Genomic DNA, 18,323 nt, shown 5'->3' with positions numbered 1-18,323 from the left:
GCCAACACACTCAGTAAAGCCCTGTGCAATCTCTTCCTAAGCTCACAGGCAGAAGACAAGGCTCTACCACTGACAGGGTAGCCCTGAGCAAGTTAGTTCTCTGAGCTTTGATTTTTGTTGGTAAAAAGGGAGTAACACTTAACTCAGAAGATTGGGAGGATTAAGCGAGGTGTCTGAACATACCTGGCAGTCTCTAGGCAGTAAGTGTCCTTTTTTTTTTTTTTTTTTGGCAGTAAGTGTCCTTTTAAGTGGTGGCTCTGCTATTTATCTCACTAGTACAAAACGCTACATCTAATTTATGCTCCTCAGCTGACTGCCTCCTTACAATGAAGTAATGTATATTCTCCAAGGGAACTGTTTTGCCAAAGGCTTACGTGAAACATGTTCATCTGATTGCTACCTCTAAATCTCTTGGAACAACCCCTCCTCCCCCCAAAAAAAGTTTAATGGAACTAATAGTAAAACTTAAACTTGAAAAACTAAAAACTTTTGTTAACACACTATATCCAAATTGCACGCTAATACACTAACGTTTGTTGTTAGTTACAACGGTACCAATGAAAAATTATTTTTCACAGCCAATGATGGAGGAAATAGAACCCGTTAATACTTAAACAATAGTGAAGTGCCAAATGTCCAACAGAGGGTAGAAGCGATAATTGAGAAGCTTAACAGGCACTCAAAATATGCAACTATTTGGTTATAATCAAAATTAAACCACACAGATTATTTAGTATATTCTCACATTCATAGTTTGCAGGACAGAGTGAGACAAAGCCACTGTTCATCTCTCCAGAACAGCAAATAGAAACTATTTTGAACATTCAAGGAAAAGTCAACATACAAGCCCTTCTCAAATGCTCTATATGCAATCCTTTCTTCTTCCAAACTCTTAAATTTTTGTGAGAATTTACTGTGTCTTTGTGTTCGGCAGTTGTATACTTGGGGTGGAGAGAGGATAAGCTGACTGCTGCATGGCCAATGAGTACGAATTACAGAGTTCAGATCCAGTTTGTTAGGAGTCTGGCCCAGAAGGCAGTAGTCTCTACAAAAACAACTATTAGCAGAGTGCTTACTAAGGAGAGAGAAACTGGAATAAGCTATTATTTGATATACTTCGTTGTATCTCAAACCAAAAAACAAAACAACCCCCCCCCCCCAAAAAAAACCCATGCACCAATGGGTTGGATTCAGAAAATGTCCAGCTATACAAAATAAGTCTTTAAAGAACAGTTTTTATCATAGGATTTTACTCTGTATCAAGTGTGTAATAAAGAAAAAAAGAGAAAAAGTCGATGTCAAGGAACAACACCTTTGGGATTTTCCCAGTCACCTCGCCATGAAAGGTACGTCCCCTAAATCACCCACACAAAGGAGGTGACACACAGACTTCCTTTTTGCTTTCTAAAAATTTCATTGCCATCTTGACACAACAGCCCAGCTTCGGGGTAACACAAAGGATGCCAAACCTCAAAGCAAAAAGGAAGACCTTTTCTGACAGGGCAAATGTTCAGTTCTGAGCTTCCGGATGCAGTCAGCATTCCAAGCAAACTCAACAGGAAGAGGTAAAATCTTCTTTACTGCAAACCCTGAGCATAGCTGTGGTCTACTTCTTCATCTCCCGTTCTCAAGGTAGAGGAAAGGTTCTGTCAAGGCATTGGTTAACCAGTGTGTAGGGAGAAATGCCTCTTTCCAAGAGGGCTCCCAGACTAGCTCCCAGTTCAGCTGCCTTGCTCTGTGGGTCACATGGAGTCCTGAAGCATGTACCATGTAATGGAAAGCCACGTTTCAAAATTAAAAATGTAGCCAGTCACAATCCTGAGTGCTGTGAAGGAGGCAACAGGGCATTCAAACAAAAGATTAATAAAAAACAATGTCTACACAGTCCGTGGCAAGGCTTGAAGATGAGAATTAGAATTTCAACTATGAAAGGAGTTCGTCAACACCCAGAGACTGGGCTATCTATCTGGAGTGGAGGCTGACCTGGAAATCCAATTCTTTTGAGGGTCTATACATGGTAATTGGCAAAAAACATGATGAACTAAACAGGTCAATTCCTTTCTTTTAAAAACGGCCCTTAAGAAAGAGCTTGAGCTTAGAGTCCTTCTTCCCTGGTCCTGCCTATTCAGCCATCCAGAGCTTGAAGGTCCTGTCGTATGAGCAAGTGGCTATGAGCTGCCCATCAGAAGAGATGTCTAGGCCCATCACTTTGCCTTCATGGCCAGCCAGAGTCTTCAGTGGGGACCAGCCTGGGTGGGTCCAGATCTTGGCTGTGTTATCATAAGCACCAGTGAGCAGAAAATTCCCATGGATAGCTTTAAGAGAAAAGAAGGAGGAGCTGCTTGAGGAATTCAAGTATCAAAAGAGCAAAGAAAACAAAAGCACAAAAATCTGCTACAATATATGATTTCAAAAAAAGAAGGTATTTCCCCATTTGGAAAAGCCCAATCTTCTCATCTACATTCCCACAAGGCCTCCAGGAGAAAAGGACTATAGGCAGACTTAGGGAAAAAAAACAACAATATTAAGGGCTTGTGCCTCTTCCTCTGACCATCTGTTTAGAATAAATTAAGAATGCAGTGCTTACAACTTTCAGGGAAAAAAAGGACTCAAAGCATTATAGAAGTCTTCTTCACTTCCTAAAGCAAGCATGCTATGCCATAGCTTTGTCTGAAAATATGATAGAGGAAAGGAACTTAGAATTTGCTCCTTTTTCAACAAAGACCAAATTCTCTCCTCTTCCACTTCTAAGTTAAGCTAAAGCTTGGCATGCATTCCGCGGAAGTGCAATCTGTCTGTCCTGTGATTAGGCAAAACAGGAGGAAAGCTTACGCTCAAACTTGACACCAGTCACTAAGTTCTGATGGGCAGGGATGGTATAGACACAACGCCGTTGTCGAAGGTCCCACACTTTGCAGGTGTTGTCACCACTGCCAGTTGCAATGTGGTAGCTGTGGATCAGATGTAGTATCAAAGTTAGAAACAAAGACACATTCTGACCAATAACCCTTCCCGCTCCTCATGAGATTAATTGATCTTACCCATTGGGGGAGAAATTTATTCCATAGATTTCTTTCAGGTGACCTTCTAGGAACATGATACACCGTCCTGTGCGCAAGTCCCAAACACGACCAAATGCATCCAGTCCCCTGACAAAATAATTTATAAGCCAACATTTTGAATCCATTTCTCCATGGAAGCAGGCACATGTAACAGGTGAACTATTGATCTGCCCCTGGCTATGTGGAAGAAGGCTTACCCAGTGCCAGCCAAAGACCCATCTTGATGGAAGGCAATGTCATACACACCCATGCTGTGGCCTTCCTGATGCAGGATCTCCTCTTGAGCCTCCAAATCCCATAAGCGCCACGAGCGGTCATAGCTACAATAAAAATCAAACTAATAATTAACTAGCAGATATTCAGTTCCTACAATGTGTGAAGTACTATAAATGCTTATAGCTTAAATTATGCTTCTGAAACTATTCATATAATCATATTAAGAAGAAATCCTTTTCTGGCATAAAAAATACTTCAACAACTAGTCATTATCTGTCTTGAGTGCTACCTGGGAAACCATGGACTTCCATAAATTTACTTCAGGGGCGATTTTAAGAATACCCAGAATGGCCCAGCAGAGACTGTAGCCTCCCTTCTTTTTCAATTCTACTGTTAACTCTTTTCATCCACTGAGTATTTGTTGGGCCTTAAATTGGATGTTGGGGATACAAAAATCAGTCATAAACAAATACATCTATGCAACAAATGAGAGAGGATAGAAAGAGACCCACACATTTTTGGTCAAATGATTTTGATGAGGCTACTAGAGCAATTTCAACAGGGAAAATAAAATATCTTCAATAAATGGTGGTAGAGGGGCACTGGCTGGCTAAGTTGGTGAAGCATGCAACTCATCATAGGGTTGTCAGTTCAAGCTCCACGTGGGTGTAGAGATTACTTAAATAAATAAAATTTAGATTTTGGGACACCTAGGTAGCTCAGTGGTTAAGCATCTGCCTTTGGCTCAGTTGGGATCCCAGGGTCCTGGGATTGAGTCCTACATCAAGCTCCTTGCAGGGCGCCTGCTTCAACCTCTGCCCATGTCTCTTTGCCTCTCTCTGTGTTTCTCATGAATAAATAAATAAAATCTTAATAAACAAACTTAGGTTTTATTTTTTTAAGAAAGAGGGTGAGTGGTGAGCGAAGAGAATTTTTTTAAAGATTTATTTTAGAGAGAGAACACAAGTGGGAGGGGCAGAGGGAAATGAAACGAGAAACTCAAGCAGACTCCACGCTGAGCCTGATGCAGGGCTCGATCCCAAAACCGCTGAGATCATGACCTGAGCCAAAACCAATAGTTGGACGCTAAATGACTGTGCTGCCCAGGAACCCTGGGAGAGAATTAAAAAAAAAAAAAAAAAAAAAAAAAATATTTATTTATTATTCATGAGAGAGAGAGAGAGAGAGGCAGAGATACAGGCAGAGGGAGAAGAAGGCACCATGCAGGGAGCCTGATGTGGGACTCGATCCCAGGACTCCAGGACCATGTCCTGGGCTGAAGGCAGGCACTAGACTGCTGAGCCACCGAGGGATCCCCTGCGGGGAGAGAATCTTAAGCAGACTCTGTGCTGAGCATGAAGCCCAATAGGGGGCTTGATCTCACAACTTTGAGATCAGGACCTGAGCTGCAATCAAGAGTCAGATGCTCAATTGACTGATCCACCCAGGCGCCCATTAAATAAATAAAACTTAAAACACCAAAAACCCCCCACAAAAAAAACCCACCTCAAATAAACGAAAAAATAATAATAGAACTGTTTGTGAAAATAAAAAAAACTCAATTAAAAGATATAGGTAAAGCACCTGGAGACTGCACAAAAGAAATGGTCAATAGCAGATGATAAAATGCTCAATACCAATAGTTGTAAGAGTAATAAAAATTAAAACTGAAATTTCACCACACAATTGACAGAATATGCAAAATGGTAAAACTGACACCACCGAATGTTGGCAGGGATGTGAAGAAATCAGAATAATGGGAATGTAAAATTTATAACCAATTGGAAAAGAACAGGTGCAAGTTTTAAAATACTTAAACTTATATCTTCTCCATGACTTAGCAATTGCATTCTTGGGTATTTATTCAAGAGAAAGTAAAGAAAAACATGTCTGCAAAAAGCATTATATAAAAATACTCACAGCAGCTTTATTCTAACTGACCCAAACCTGGAAATGGCCCCAATGTCCATCAAAGGAGAATGGATAATAAACTGTGGTAGAGTCATTCAACTAAATTGTCCTAAGCAATAAGAAGGAACTACTGAGACATGCAACAACATAAATGAAACTTTTTTTTTTTTTAAGAGAAGGGGAAAGAGAAAGCGAGAGAGAATCTCAAGTGGGCTCCATCCATGTCCAGCACAGAGCCCCATGCAGGGCTCAATCTCACAACCCTGAGACCATGACCTGAGCTGAAAGGAGGAGTCAGATGCTCAACTGACTGAGCCACCCAGATGCCCCTAAATGAATCCTTTTTTTTTTTTTTTTAAGATTTTATTTATTTATTCACAAGAAACACAGAGAGAGACACAGCGACAGAGCAGACTCCCCACAGGGAGCCCAATGTGGGACTCGATCCCGGGACTCCAGGATCATGCCCTGAGCTGAAGGCAGATGCTCAACTGCTGAGCCACCCAGGCGTCCCCCCTGCCCCCCAAAATGAATCCTAAAAATATTATGTTGAGAAGATGTTAGGCACAGACACGTTCAGAGTATGAACAATTAATTTACGGTGATAGAAATCGTATCAGTGATTGTTTTGGAAGGGGGTATCCACAGGGAAGGAGCATGAGGGAACTTTAAAGGGTGATGGAAATATTCTATTGACAAGGATGTGGGTTACGTGAACGTATGCATTTGAAGTTGTATACTGAAAATAAATCTATTCTACTGCATGTAAGTTACATTTTAATGAAAGAGTTCTCAGGGTCCCGATCAAGCCCTGCATCCGGCTCTGCACTCAGCATGAAGTCTGCTTACACCTACTTTCTCTCTCTCGAATAAATAAAATCTTAAAAGGGCACGGGGGGAAGACAGATTTGTTTTTTGATATGTTTTTTAGAGATTTTTATTTTTTATTTTTTATTTTTTTTTAATTTTTATTTATTTATGATAGTCACAGAGAGAGAGAGAGAGGCAGAGACATAGGCAGAGGGAGAAGCAGGCTCCATGCACCGGGAGCCCGACGTGGGATTCGATCCCGGGTCTCCAGGATCGCGCCCTGGGCCAAAGGCAGGCGCCAAACCGCTGCGCCACCCAGGGATCCCTGGGTTTTTTAGAGATTTTTAAGTAATCTCTACATCCAATGTGAGTTTTGAACTTATAGCCCCAAGATCTAGAGTCACATGCTCTACCGGCTAAGCCAGCCAGGCACCCCAGAAAGGGAGACCAATTTATAAGCAGAGAGATTATAATACAATGTGTGAGAGGGGAAAAAACCCACAAAACACCACTAGTACTGGTCAAAAAAGACTAAAAATTCTAGTTTTCTGGCAATTAATAAATGAAATTTCAGATTAACTGCAATTTAAAAGCAAATCCACCTGGTCCTAACTTTACAATATATTCTCTTCTGATTCTGATTTATTGAAGTCCAAGAAAATCTTACTTGAAGATCTCTATTCTTAAAATTTCCTTGGCAGTTAGTCCTAAGGGTTAACAAGATGCCAGTCCTAAGGGTTAACAAGATCCATGCCTCTATGGATAGAACAATAAGAGGATGTCTTACCAGGTGGTGCCCAAGAAACGTCCTGATGGATGCCACATTACACGTGCCACACGCACTGTATGGCCTTCAATGTCCGCCACTGGCTCGTCACTGGAAAAGAATCAAATATATGTAAGTAAATTATTTCACAGTCATAAATATTCATTGAATTTATTAACTGTTGTGACAGATGCACCCATTCTGTATGATTTAAGAGCCTGAACTGTAATTAAACTCATTCTTTGTTAAAAATGCAGGGCTTAGGGACACCTGGATGGCTCAGTGGTTGAGCATCTGCCTTCGGCTCAGAGAGTGACCCGAGATTCCAGGATTGAGTCCCTCATCGGGATCTCTGAAGGGAGCCTGCTTCTCCCTCTGCCTCTGACTCTCTGTGTCTCTCATGAATAAATTAATCTTAAAAAAAAAAAAATGCAGGGCCTGAAAAAAAAAAAAGAAATACAGAGCTAACAACATTTTATGTCATTTCCCAAAATCTTGAAAATACTTGGGAGTATTTCATGTGCTCATAGGGCAAAACTGCCCATAGCACTTCAAGAAACACTATCTTTCTATATCTCAATTCAATATGTTAATCAACGCTCAATGCTATTATCATTTAGTGTTAGAGAAAATAAAAGATAAATCAGACAACCAAAAGTCTCTTTATGCCAAGAATGCTGAGATTCCAGGAAAAAAACATATTTTGATGGATATGTAAAGCTACAGAAATCAACTAGTTTTGGTATGAGTGAATTACAGATAAATTTTTCTCAAACTTTAGCTTGTTGTAGAATCCACAGGAAAAAAGGAACTCCTAAATAGAGGCTTAGTTTCCTTTGGTGGCCATTAAATTCTACTCCCCAGTAACCACAGAAAAAAAAATTGAAACACCAGTGATGAAAGGAAGTAAACACGAACCCTAAAGAGGGCAATTAAAAAGGGAACTTTGTCAATGTGCATACATAGAACTAATCAAAGCCCTAGGGGAACAAATATTGCTAAGTGATACCAAAGCCAATTAAAACTCGCTGTGCTCATGGTAAGACCCTGTCTGGCAAAGAGTAGAGACACTAATTAGCTTTTGTACAAAAACCTGGCAGAAAAGTTGCATGTGCTTTCCCAAAGAAAACTAAGCAACTGAATTCAGATTTTAGCCAACACAGTGCTTTCACAAATTTCTTGGAAGACAATAATCATAAACACATTAAAAACACCCCAGACTGTTGTGATGGGAAAATACAGCCTAGGTAAAGGAGAATGTTGGTGGGAGGAGACATCACTTCTTAGCAATAATGCCTCAGAACTTCACTGTCCTCTCCCCTACGGCCGTTTGCTAGAAGCCAATGTGCTGCCAAGAATATTATCTTTAGTCAATCTACCAAATAATGCATTTTCTCCAAGTCAGTGTACTGCACAGGAGGTGTAAATAGATTTTTCCAGAATAACTGGACTGGGAAAACAATGGCCACTACGTTGGAGGCAAAAATCTAGGTCCAAAGTTAACAAATATGAAAGACCTAACACGAACTCCTCCGCTGAAAAGAGGTCAAGAAAGAAATCCCACATTCTATGTTCACACCAAGTTCCCTGGACTCTTAGACCATTTCTGGGGTTAGATGCCAGATTTTCAGGTCCTAAGGACCAATCGAACAACTATTTACTTTAGTGACTGAAGTATGAGCAGATCAGTAACGTTCACCTGTCAAGGCTCCAAAGCTTCACAGAACCATCCGCAGCACAAGAGGCCAGATTGACATCTTTTTGGTCCAAGGACACGGTGGATTTTGGATGGAATACAATTGCGCCTACGTTTGTGTTATGGCCTGAAGGGGTATAAGAGATCAATGTTAAAGGGTTCCCACCAATTTATGTGTGAAAACAGACTACGATGCATAACACAATATATATTAGGGAACATGTAGACCAATAAGGTTTGAAGTGACTACTAAATTACTAAAAACAAAACAAAACAAAACTTTTAAATTACATTTGAAAAAAAACAAAACACAACCTTTATTTTTTTTGGCTCAGAGACTGCACAATGCCACAGTGTGGCTAGACATGAGAGAAAAGTGGTTTGTGCATGAAGTCACCATCTTCCAGCCTTGTGGTCAGAGAGAACCCAACCAAGTTATTTCAAGTCAAGAATGAATCTTGTGTGTACTGGGTCTGAGGGTCAAGTAGGGTATTAGAGTCTTACAGTTTGACAGGGTTCACATTGGGAAAAAGTGAGATTTAAACAAGATTCTAACTCACCTCGGAGGGTGTGAAGCAGATTGCAATCGGGAACTGACCAGAGCTTGCAAAGCCCACTCCTAACAAATACAAAGGAAAGCATCTCAGCCAGGGTTGGTCTGGGAAGGAAAAGGTACCTTGGTGACATTCCTAAAGGACAATCTTTTCTCGCCCCCAGTAAATTTGACAGTGGCACACAGGAAGAGAAAACTACTGGGCTTCTCATTCGATGGTTCATAGAAGAAAGCTAATCCATGTCTCATGCAGCCAAGAGCCTCTATAGGACTACAGTTAATCTAGTACAAGTTGCTATTCTCCTTAATGTTTGGATTGATTGGTGAGGGAAGGTAGGATGCATTACATTATCAACAATATTAATAACGATACTATCTCCTTAAAAAAGGAATAGCATTTTGCTAACAAAATACTTAATATTTTTTTTAAGGACCCTTAATTTCAGGGAATTTCCAACAAATTACTTTCCTAACACCTCAAATGATCCTGATAGCAAACATATGAAGTACAGAATGTAGTAGGAATGACTATTTCTATTTTTAAGAGAGGAAGAGATGGAGGGATGCGAGGTCCTTGGCTTTCTCCTGAACCAGTGTCAATTTCTACCTAGTCAAGTAGTTCCTCTGCATACATTAGGAAGCTTCCCTTCTCACTAAATGGGCATGCCCCACCAAAATAACTAAATAGGAACAAAAAACCCCAAAGTTATTACATCCTAAGAGTTTTCTGCATATGTGGCAATAACTAGAAAACAAAGATAAATAATTCATGTTTACGGAGTCCCTACCACATACCATGCTCTATTAAGGAAAAACGGTTTACAACATCATCTCAGCCTACTTTACAGATAAGGAAACTGAAGCTTACCGAGTATCCTGCCTGGGTTACCTAACTAAAAAAGAAAAGCTATATTGAAGCATGGAAACTGGTCAATCAATAAACTCCCTATGTATCTGTTCCAAGATGCTAGTGTCAAGAACATGACTGACATGTCACGGGTTTCTGGAGTCCCCTGTGAACAGAAAGGATCGCTAAGCGTAGACTATCTTGTATAATATAACAACTGAGCACTGGCATCTCTGATTTGGTATGATGAGAAGCGAGACAATGACATATAAATGACTTTTTCCCTCCTTGAATCTGCCCTCCACTTAAATGGGACTTACCAACAAGCTGTGGCCAGCATTTTGGAATTAGGACTAAAGTGGCAGTAGGAGATAGGCCGATCATCCCCAATCTGACTGCAGAAATTATTCAAAGACTTAAAAAAAGAAAAAAAAAAAGACAAACAGTAATCTTTAATAGGCTAATCCCAGAGTTTTTTTTGGCTTTCCCACAGCCAAGAAAAAAACCAACTTTCTGGTTTTAGCCCACCACCCCCAAGATTCTTTTATACTTCTCGTTTTGTTTAAAGATTTTATTTATTCACGAGAGACACAGACAGCAAGGCAGAAACACAGGCAAAGGGAGAAGCAGGCACCCTGCAAGGAGCCTGATGTGGGGCTCGATCCTGGATCCCAGGATCATGCCCTGAGCTGAAGGCAGATGCTTAACCGCTGACCCACCCAGGCGTCCCTATGCTTCTTTTGTTAAGAGACACTTACTTTCATGGATGGAATTAAGGCTTACTTTGAATTCTAGCATGTGGTCTTACACACTCCTAGTATCACTAGCTTCTGTGTCAGCTCAACATACACAAGAAACCCACGGAGAGAGCTGAAGTACAGCTCTGAAATATTAAAAGAGAATTAAAAAGCAGAACCAAGGCTTCTGCTGAGTACTAAGCATAGTGGGTTCCCACCAGACTAACTGATGGCTCCTTGCAAATAGCAAGTGTAAGCAGTTGCCTTTACCTTTCAAGAGGCAGGCCAAAGTAGGCCAAAATATTCAGTACTGAATATTTAAGAGCCCTTACTATATTGGAAATCACTGAGGATATCTTACCCGGAGAGATTTGTGCAGCTCTTGCATCTGGGAGGTCCTAGTTGTCTCAGGAATTTCTTTATGGAGACGAGCCTCTTCCAGGCGTTTCATTGCCCTGTAGACACAGACACACTATTACCAGGAGCAAACAGGTTGAAAAAAAAGTCCACATGAGTATCCCTACCACTCAATTTCATGTAACTGCAGTCTTGAGAAAACAGATCCTGAGAGAAAACATGAAAAAAATATGCTTCTTTCTCCTTTTGAGAGGCTCTCTTTACCTGGGCAGTGAATAATTAGCAATCCATAGTCTAGCAACCTTCAGGCTGTTTGGTCCTTCATGATACCAGGTTTGCTGATACTGAAAGTGAAATTAAGAGCAGAAATGTTAATGTTAAGTCTGAAGCATTCCTGCCCCTCTCATAGCTGTCAATTCTCTATTGTAACTGCCCAGAAAAAAAAAATCGATTCGGTAATAGGATGAAATCAGGCATGTGTACTTTCTATAGTGTTTTTATGAACTCTTATAGGATGGCTTCTGGTTTCCTTGTTAAAAGTTATACCAGAAATGCTATGGTTTTTATGCTGAATAGGAAACTCACTTATATTCACTTATACCTACACAGGAACCACAAACTACTGCCAACAACTATTCCTGAATGGTGGAATCCTCACATTCCCTTCCCCTGGCAAAGCAAACCTTGAAAACAGAAAATGAAAGAAGCAACCCTTCATTTCCTTCCCTTTCATACTGTGAAGCCGAAGACAATTTTTACCTCTTCTTTGGACTTCTTAGATTTCTCATCATCTTTTTTGGTCTTTTTTAAGGCATCAGTACCAACCACTGATAGGATATTTCTCAGCCTGTAACAGAAAAGATCAGAATTTGAATGAGATTGTGAAAAGTATGTTTTAAGAAGGGAGAAAGCTTCTCCTACTCTCACCATTTAATTGCCAAACAATTTTCTTTAAGAGTCAAGTTGTTGTGTCTCAACTCCCAGTGTGATTTCCTTTTTAAAAATATTTAAAAAAATAATCTCTACACTCAGCGTGAGGCTCGAACTCACAATCCTAAAACCAAGAGTCGTATGCTCTTCTGAATGAATCTGCCAAGCCCCCTCCACCCCTCACAGTGTGATTTTAATCACTCATTCTCTTTATTTGAAGATTCCCTAATTTCAACTATAAGCGATTACCCTCTTCAATTTAGTCAACTAGCCCCAACACTGCTACCACTTGGTCTGTGAAGACAGCCAACCTTGCTCAATGCCACAATGTGCTGGATACTAGTTGAGGTGCTAAGTGTACAGAAATGACTAAGAGGCAGTTTTTTATTCCAAGTAACATAATCCTGGTAGGGTGGAGAAGCTGGGTGGACAGGAAGTACCAAAGAACCACAATACATCATGTTAAGTATTATGACAGTGGTTAAGTACTAAGTGCTAAGGGAGGACATAAAAGAAATACCCAACCTTGGCTTGGAGGGAGAACCAGGTAAGGTTTCACTGAAGAGGTATTTCCTGCACTGAGTACTCAATTAGTAAGGTCGAGAAGTTAAGAATGGAAAAGGACAGCTGAAGCAGAGGGTTCAACAAAGGTAAAGGTCTGGAGGTAAGAAAAGCATGATCAGCTTGGAATCACAAATATTTCAGAATGGCTGGAGCATGGAGTACCAAAAAAGAGCTGGTGAGAGAGAGAGAGCTGCTAACCTAAGTAGGGGCCAGTTACAAAGAGCTCCTCATGCCATGGTAAGGAGGGTTGATGTTTGAGAAAGATTCCCTAGGGAAGCAGAGAGAATGGACTGAAGAGGAAATGATAAAGGCAGGAAAATCAGTCTGCTATTTCGGAATCCTTGGACTTTCAATGGTGGACTGAATTAACACAGTGGCAGGAGGGACTCAAGATGTTCATCTAAGGGTCACGATAATAAGTTAGACTTTGCAGTTGGTTGGAAGACAAATTATAACAATAATAAATGCCTACCCTTTGAAAATGCTGTTAGGAAAGCAACATACCATGACAGACAATAATGGAGGGATTTACTTTATAAGGGATCAGGTGATAAAAGTCTTCTTTGACAAGGTGGTATTTATGCTGAAAGCAAAAGGATAAAAAGGCTTTTAAAGGCAAGAGAGGGGGGAAAAAAGAAAAAAATTAAGTAGAAAAACAGAAAAAGAGTTTGACTATTCCAGGAAGACCCTTAAGGCTACTAAGTCTACTAAATTGGGAAAGAGTAGCACAAGAAGTTGAAGAGCACGATCAGCAGTTTTTTACTCTATGTTTAATAAGAAGACACTGATGGATTTTAAGCAAGCAATTAACACAACATATTTGGGGCTACTACAACAATCCAGGTGTGAAAGCAATGAAGGTAGAGAAAAGAGGACACACCAGAGATACATTTCAGTCCATATCTAGAAATAGACTAGATTTTGCTGATGGATTATAAAGGAGGGGAGGCAACTGAAACCTGTGAATGATAGTGTTATTTCCAAGAATAGAAGGGTGGGAAATAGAGGAGTTCAATCTAGACACGTCCAGTTTGAATCACCTACAGAAAACCTAGGCGACAGAGATCTGAAAGTCATCAGAATATACACAGTCAATGATGCCACAGGAGTGGATCTGATCGCCCAAGTGAGTGTAGAGTAAGGGCAAAGAACTGCAATATATATAGCTCAGGCAGGGAAAAAAAGAGCTTAGAAGAATTAGAGAAACAGGAAATTTAGGGAAATTAAGATTTTGTTTTACGAAAGGGAGTGTTTCAAGGAGGGAGTGGCTGACAGGGCTAGTCTTGATAAAGATGAGTTAGTGATCTTAATGAAGAGCAGTTTCGATGTGGCAGCAGTTAGCTAGTTTGCAGTTGGCCAAAGAGCAAATGAGGGGAAGAGCTTAGAGAGAGTCAACACACTGAGTGAGGAGCAGCTGAACCTCAAGGGGAAGGGGACTGTGGCGGGAGGGGCAGGGTATCACCCATGGTTCAGAGGGGTCATGCCCCAGGGTGCATGGGTCACTGTTCTCCAAGTGCCAGGGGTAGGCAGGGGGTGGCACGGAGCACCTCCGCCAACACTGTGCTCTGGTAGAGAAAGCACTGACCTGTGCACTCCACAAGTTCCACTCTTCTCAAGTATCTTTTGCACCTCTCCCCCATTAGGACTAGTCCCCTCCCATCTGGGAGCCCGGTTTTCTTTCTGTCCTTTAGTCTTTCCTGGCACCCAACCATCTACCACCCAGGGGTGCCCCTTCCTCTCCTATCCTCCCACCTTTGTAGCCAGCCAGGTTGGCTTTGTAAGGTACTGGGTTGGTACACAGTGGGTTTTTCTCTTACAATTTAAATAGGCTCAGTATTACTGGTTCTATTTAATGGACACGAGATATGGTAGAAGTTTTTAAGTGATTGAATCCGCAGACTATGCAAATCAGGAAAAAAATGACGAAAGGGAGAGATGGGACAGTGGAAAGACAAAGGAGATCCTCATCACTGCATATGACTGACGAAGAGACTCCACAAACTTAAAATCACAAAAGGAGTATCATCTCAGCAAAGTGCCCCCTTTCAGTAATAAACCTCAAATACTTACCATTCTGTTTTATGACACTGACAGAGATGTATGTGTCTAAATTTTAAAAGTTTGACAATAGGGATGCCTGGATGGCTCAGCAGTTGAGCGTCTGCCTTCAGCTCAGGTCCTGATCCTGGGATCCAGGATCGAGTCCCACATCGGGCTCCTTGTGGGGAGTCAGCTTCTCCCTCTGCCTAGGTCTCTGTCTCTCTCATGAATAAATAAATAAAATCTTTAAAAATAAATAAATAAATGTTTGCCAATAAATATTTACTCATAATTCCATATTGGAGAGGGCAGGTTTGCACGTTAACACCCTATTCACAGTTTATTTATTTATTTATTTTTTAAAGATTTTATTTATTTATTCATGAGAATACAGAGAGGAGAGAGAGCGAGGCAGAGACACAGGCAGAGGGAGAAGCAGGCTCCATGCAGGGAGCCCGACGTGGGACTCGATCCCAGGACTCCAGGATCACACCCTGAGCCGTAGGCGGCGCTAAACCGCTGAGCCACCAGGGCTGCCCCTACAGTTTATTTTTTTTAAGAGAGAGAGAGAGAGAGGCAGGCAGGCGGAGAAGCAGACTTCATGCAGGAAGCCCGATGTGGGACTCGATCCCAGGACCCTGGGATCATGACTTGAGCCAATGGCAGGCGCTAAACTGCTGAGCCACCCAGGGATCCCCCCTATTCAGTTTATAAAGAAAAATTAGTAGTAGAATAAAAAACTAGCCTAATGAGATCACGGGCTAACTATATAAAAACAACTTAGTAAGATTTTTCTATTTACATTACCTAAGCTGTTCTATTAAAGTTTTAGGTATAACTAAAATTTGAAAGTAGAACCTTGTGATTAAAAAGAGAGAAAATATTTAGAAAGGGCACCTTTCTCTTCTTTCAGCAGGACCCTCTCCAAAAAGTGTGATGGGCTCCCCCAAGGCTCTAAGGCAAGCCTTGACCTCTGAGTCATCAGTGGAAACATTGATTTGCCGGGCTCGCTTTCTTCTCTCAAACTCAGCTAACACTTCGGCCTGTCGTTCACTGATGTGCTCTTCAATTTCAAACACCTCTCCTATAAAAAGAACAGGTAATATCAGTATTATCACTAGATCTTCAAACAGAGGGGAAAATAATTTCTTACAATTGCAGTCTGTGTATCCTCTAGGAACTAATTTATTACATACTTTATTGTTTCTCAGTTTATTAAATTTTGCTAAACACAAAAAACTAAATGATACCTCATTTAAAATTACTTAAGTCATCTTTTTTTTTTTTTTTTTAAAGATTTTATTTATTTACGAGAGAGAGAGAGCGAGAGAGACAGTGCAGGAGTGCAGGGAGGAACAGAGGGAGGAGGAGAAGCAGACTCCCTGTAGAGCAGGGAGCCCAACACAGGGCTCAGAACCTACCACCCTGAGATCGCGACATGAGCCAAAACCAAGAGTTGGACGCTTAACCAACTGAGCCACGCAGGCTTACCTCACATCATCTTGTTTTGACAACCTTATATCTACATACACACATAACTTAGAGGAGATCAGAAAGTAGAAGTACAAAGCACTTTCAGCAAATGAGTTAACTAGATCTTCTATCCAGAAGATAAAATAGATACAGTACTTTAACACTTGCCAAACCTATTCTCTAAACCAGTCCCAGCTGAGGATATCTATGACTTTAACTAGTAAACTGGAGAAAATTACCATTAAAGGGCTTTCCCTTAACTATAGACTTTTTGGATAACCTAGCAGTTAGTTTTAAAACCAACACTGGGGCATCTGGGTGGCTTAGTCGGTTAAGCATCTGCCTTTCGCTCAGGTCATGATCCCATAGTCCTGGGATCGAGTCTCAAGTGAGGCTTCCTGCTCAGTGGGGTATCTGCTTCTCTGCCCCTCCCTGGCTCATGCTCTAATAAATAAATAATAAGATAAATAAATAAAACACACACTGACTATGAGGATTTTTTTTTTTTTTTTTAAGTGTGGGTGTGGAGCAACTCTGGGCTTGAACTCACAACCTTGGGTGGTTCAGCGGTTGAGCATCTGCCTTCGGCTCAGGACATGATCCTGGAGTCCCAGGATCGAGTCCTGCGTCGGGCTCCCTGCATGGAGCCTGCTTCTCCCTCTGCCTTTGTCTCTGCCTCTCTCTCTCTCTCATAAAAAATAAATAAAATCTTAAAAAAATAAATAAATAAAATCTTTATGGGATCCCTGGGTGGCTCAGTGGTTTAGAGCCTGCCTTTGGACCAGGGTGGGATCCTGGGGTCGGGTCCCATGTCGGGCTCCCTGTATGGAGCCTGCTTCTGACTCTGCCTATGTTTCTGCCTCTCTCTCTCTCTCTCTCTGTCTCTCATGAATAAATAAATAAAATCTTAAAAAAAAAAAAAAAAGAAAGAAAAAGGCTCTCTAGATGATGCTAACCAGGGTAGGCAAAGGATGGCCTTACATAGATCCAAGTTTAACTAACATTTTTGATATTATAATACAAAGATAAAGAGGGACTCACAATTTGCATCTTACCAGAGGTTATGTTAATATTTCCTGCTTCAATTCCAGCTTTAAGTCCTTCTTTTCCCAAAATCCCAGACTCTCCTTTGGCCAGACGCTCCCTCTCCTTCTCTTCCAAACTTCCGTAATAGATGTGTGGTTTCTTCACAACAGGAGCAACTAAGTCATCAGGTGCCTTAGTTTTGGTTGCCTGATAAATCAAAGACACGGATTAACCTAAGGTCTAATACTAACCACTTATTAGGCTTCCCCCAAAGGATGGAGCTCATCCTGAGCTTCAATCCTATTTTCCCCCCAAATGAAAAGGACAGGTCGGACACCAGTTCAGGTTATCTTCACTGACTGGGGGGCGGGGTGTCTCTCCAAGCTACTTAGGTTCTGCAGACGGGAAGAGGCTAATAGAACTAGTCCATCATTATTCTTGGTAACTTTTCTATCAAAGATTTGCTTTGGAACATGTCTGCATCATTCCGTGGCAACCTCTTCTTGGGTTTTATGAAATTTCCAAGGTTACCCCTCATCACAGGGGCAGTATCAAGGAGAACAACCAACGCAGTATTAAGGGGGAGCAAGTTAGTTACTTGTCGGTACATTTCAAACGTTTTCAGACGTAAGGCAACACATATGAAGTTAGGAGGCCAAACTGCAATGAAGTCTGACACAGACGTGAATCTGGGCCTTCTAGAGCTCAGGTTTTGGAGCAGTCGGAAGAGGTATTTACCGTTCGGGCCTGTAGTGAGGGGTGCAAATGAATTAAAACACGGGAACGGGGGGATCCTTGGGTGGCTCAGCCGTTTAGCGCTGCCTTCGGCCCAGGGCGTGATCCTGGAGTCCAGGGATCGAGTCCCGCATCAGGCTCCCTGCCTTGAGCCTGCTTCTCCTCCCTCTGCCTGTGCCTCTGCCCCTTTCTCTGTGTCTCTCATGAATGAATGAATAAAATCTTTACAAAAAAAAAATAAATAAAACACGGGAACGTACTTCGGGGTCTGGAAAACGCTGCTCCTCTAAGGACCGAGTCTCTCAGCCTTTCACCTCCGACCTCCACCGCCTTAGCCCGTTCCCCGAGGGACCCCATTTCGCAGGAACCGCCCCCCCAGCCCCTTCCGCGCTCCCCGCCAGAGTGAGTGGAGTTCCGTACCGTGGAGGCGGCTCGTGAGGAAGCCATGCCGAGCTCCGCGGCCGCCAAACCCCGGCGAAAGCCGAGCTCTGCGTTTTCAGACCGTCCACCGCGCGCCCGGCAAAGCGGAACTGCGTCACTGGCCGGAAGTGGGCCGACGCAGCGTCGTGGGTGGCGTGGGGCATGACGGGAGTCGTAGTA

The 18,323-nt window shown here is 41.8% G+C and overlaps 1 protein-coding gene and 1 long non-coding RNA gene across 3 annotated transcripts; one reads left to right on the top strand and one right to left on the bottom strand.

The window, feature by feature from the left end:
• Positions 1 to 1,233: 1,233 nt before the first annotated feature.
• Positions 1,234 to 18,298, bottom strand: PRPF4 (pre-mRNA splicing tri-snRNP complex factor PRPF4). 2 transcript variants are annotated; one of them, XM_077912961.1, is made up of 14 exons: positions 18,144 to 18,298; positions 17,018 to 17,195; positions 15,387 to 15,573; positions 11,715 to 11,802; positions 11,220 to 11,299; positions 10,960 to 11,053; positions 10,182 to 10,276; positions 9,022 to 9,080; positions 8,465 to 8,588; positions 6,787 to 6,876; positions 3,260 to 3,382; positions 3,042 to 3,149; positions 2,833 to 2,951; positions 1,234 to 2,315 (listed from the first exon to the last, which is right to left on the bottom strand). In XM_077912961.1, exons 1-14 carry the CDS (start codon positions 18,168 to 18,170, stop codon positions 2,122 to 2,124), a joined length of 1,566 nt encoding a protein of 521 aa, XP_077769087.1. In that variant the 5' UTR covers positions 18,171 to 18,298; the 3' UTR covers positions 1,234 to 2,121. The 2 variants fall into 2 exon arrangements, with proteins under 2 accessions (XP_077769087.1, XP_077769088.1); XM_077912962.1 differs by lacking the exons at positions 10,960 to 11,053; positions 11,220 to 11,299; positions 11,715 to 11,802; ... (1 more) ...; positions 17,018 to 17,195; positions 18,144 to 18,298 and having other exon boundaries at positions 9,022 to 9,119; positions 10,182 to 10,270.
• Positions 6,736 to 11,932, top strand: LOC144322692 (uncharacterized). Its single transcript, XR_013388332.1, has 2 exons — positions 6,736 to 6,897; positions 11,565 to 11,932. It is a non-coding gene; the product is annotated as an uncharacterized LOC144322692 (long non-coding RNA).
• Positions 18,299 to 18,323: the final 25 nt, after the last annotated feature.

Source organism: Canis aureus, chromosome 10 (genome assembly GCF_053574225.1).
Source record: "Canis aureus isolate CA01 chromosome 10, VMU_Caureus_v.1.0, whole genome shotgun sequence".
Lineage (NCBI taxonomy): Eukaryota > Metazoa > Chordata > Mammalia > Carnivora > Canidae > Canis > Canis aureus.
Note: the sequence above shows the minus strand (reverse complement) of the source record. Positions and strands in the feature narration are given on the sequence as shown.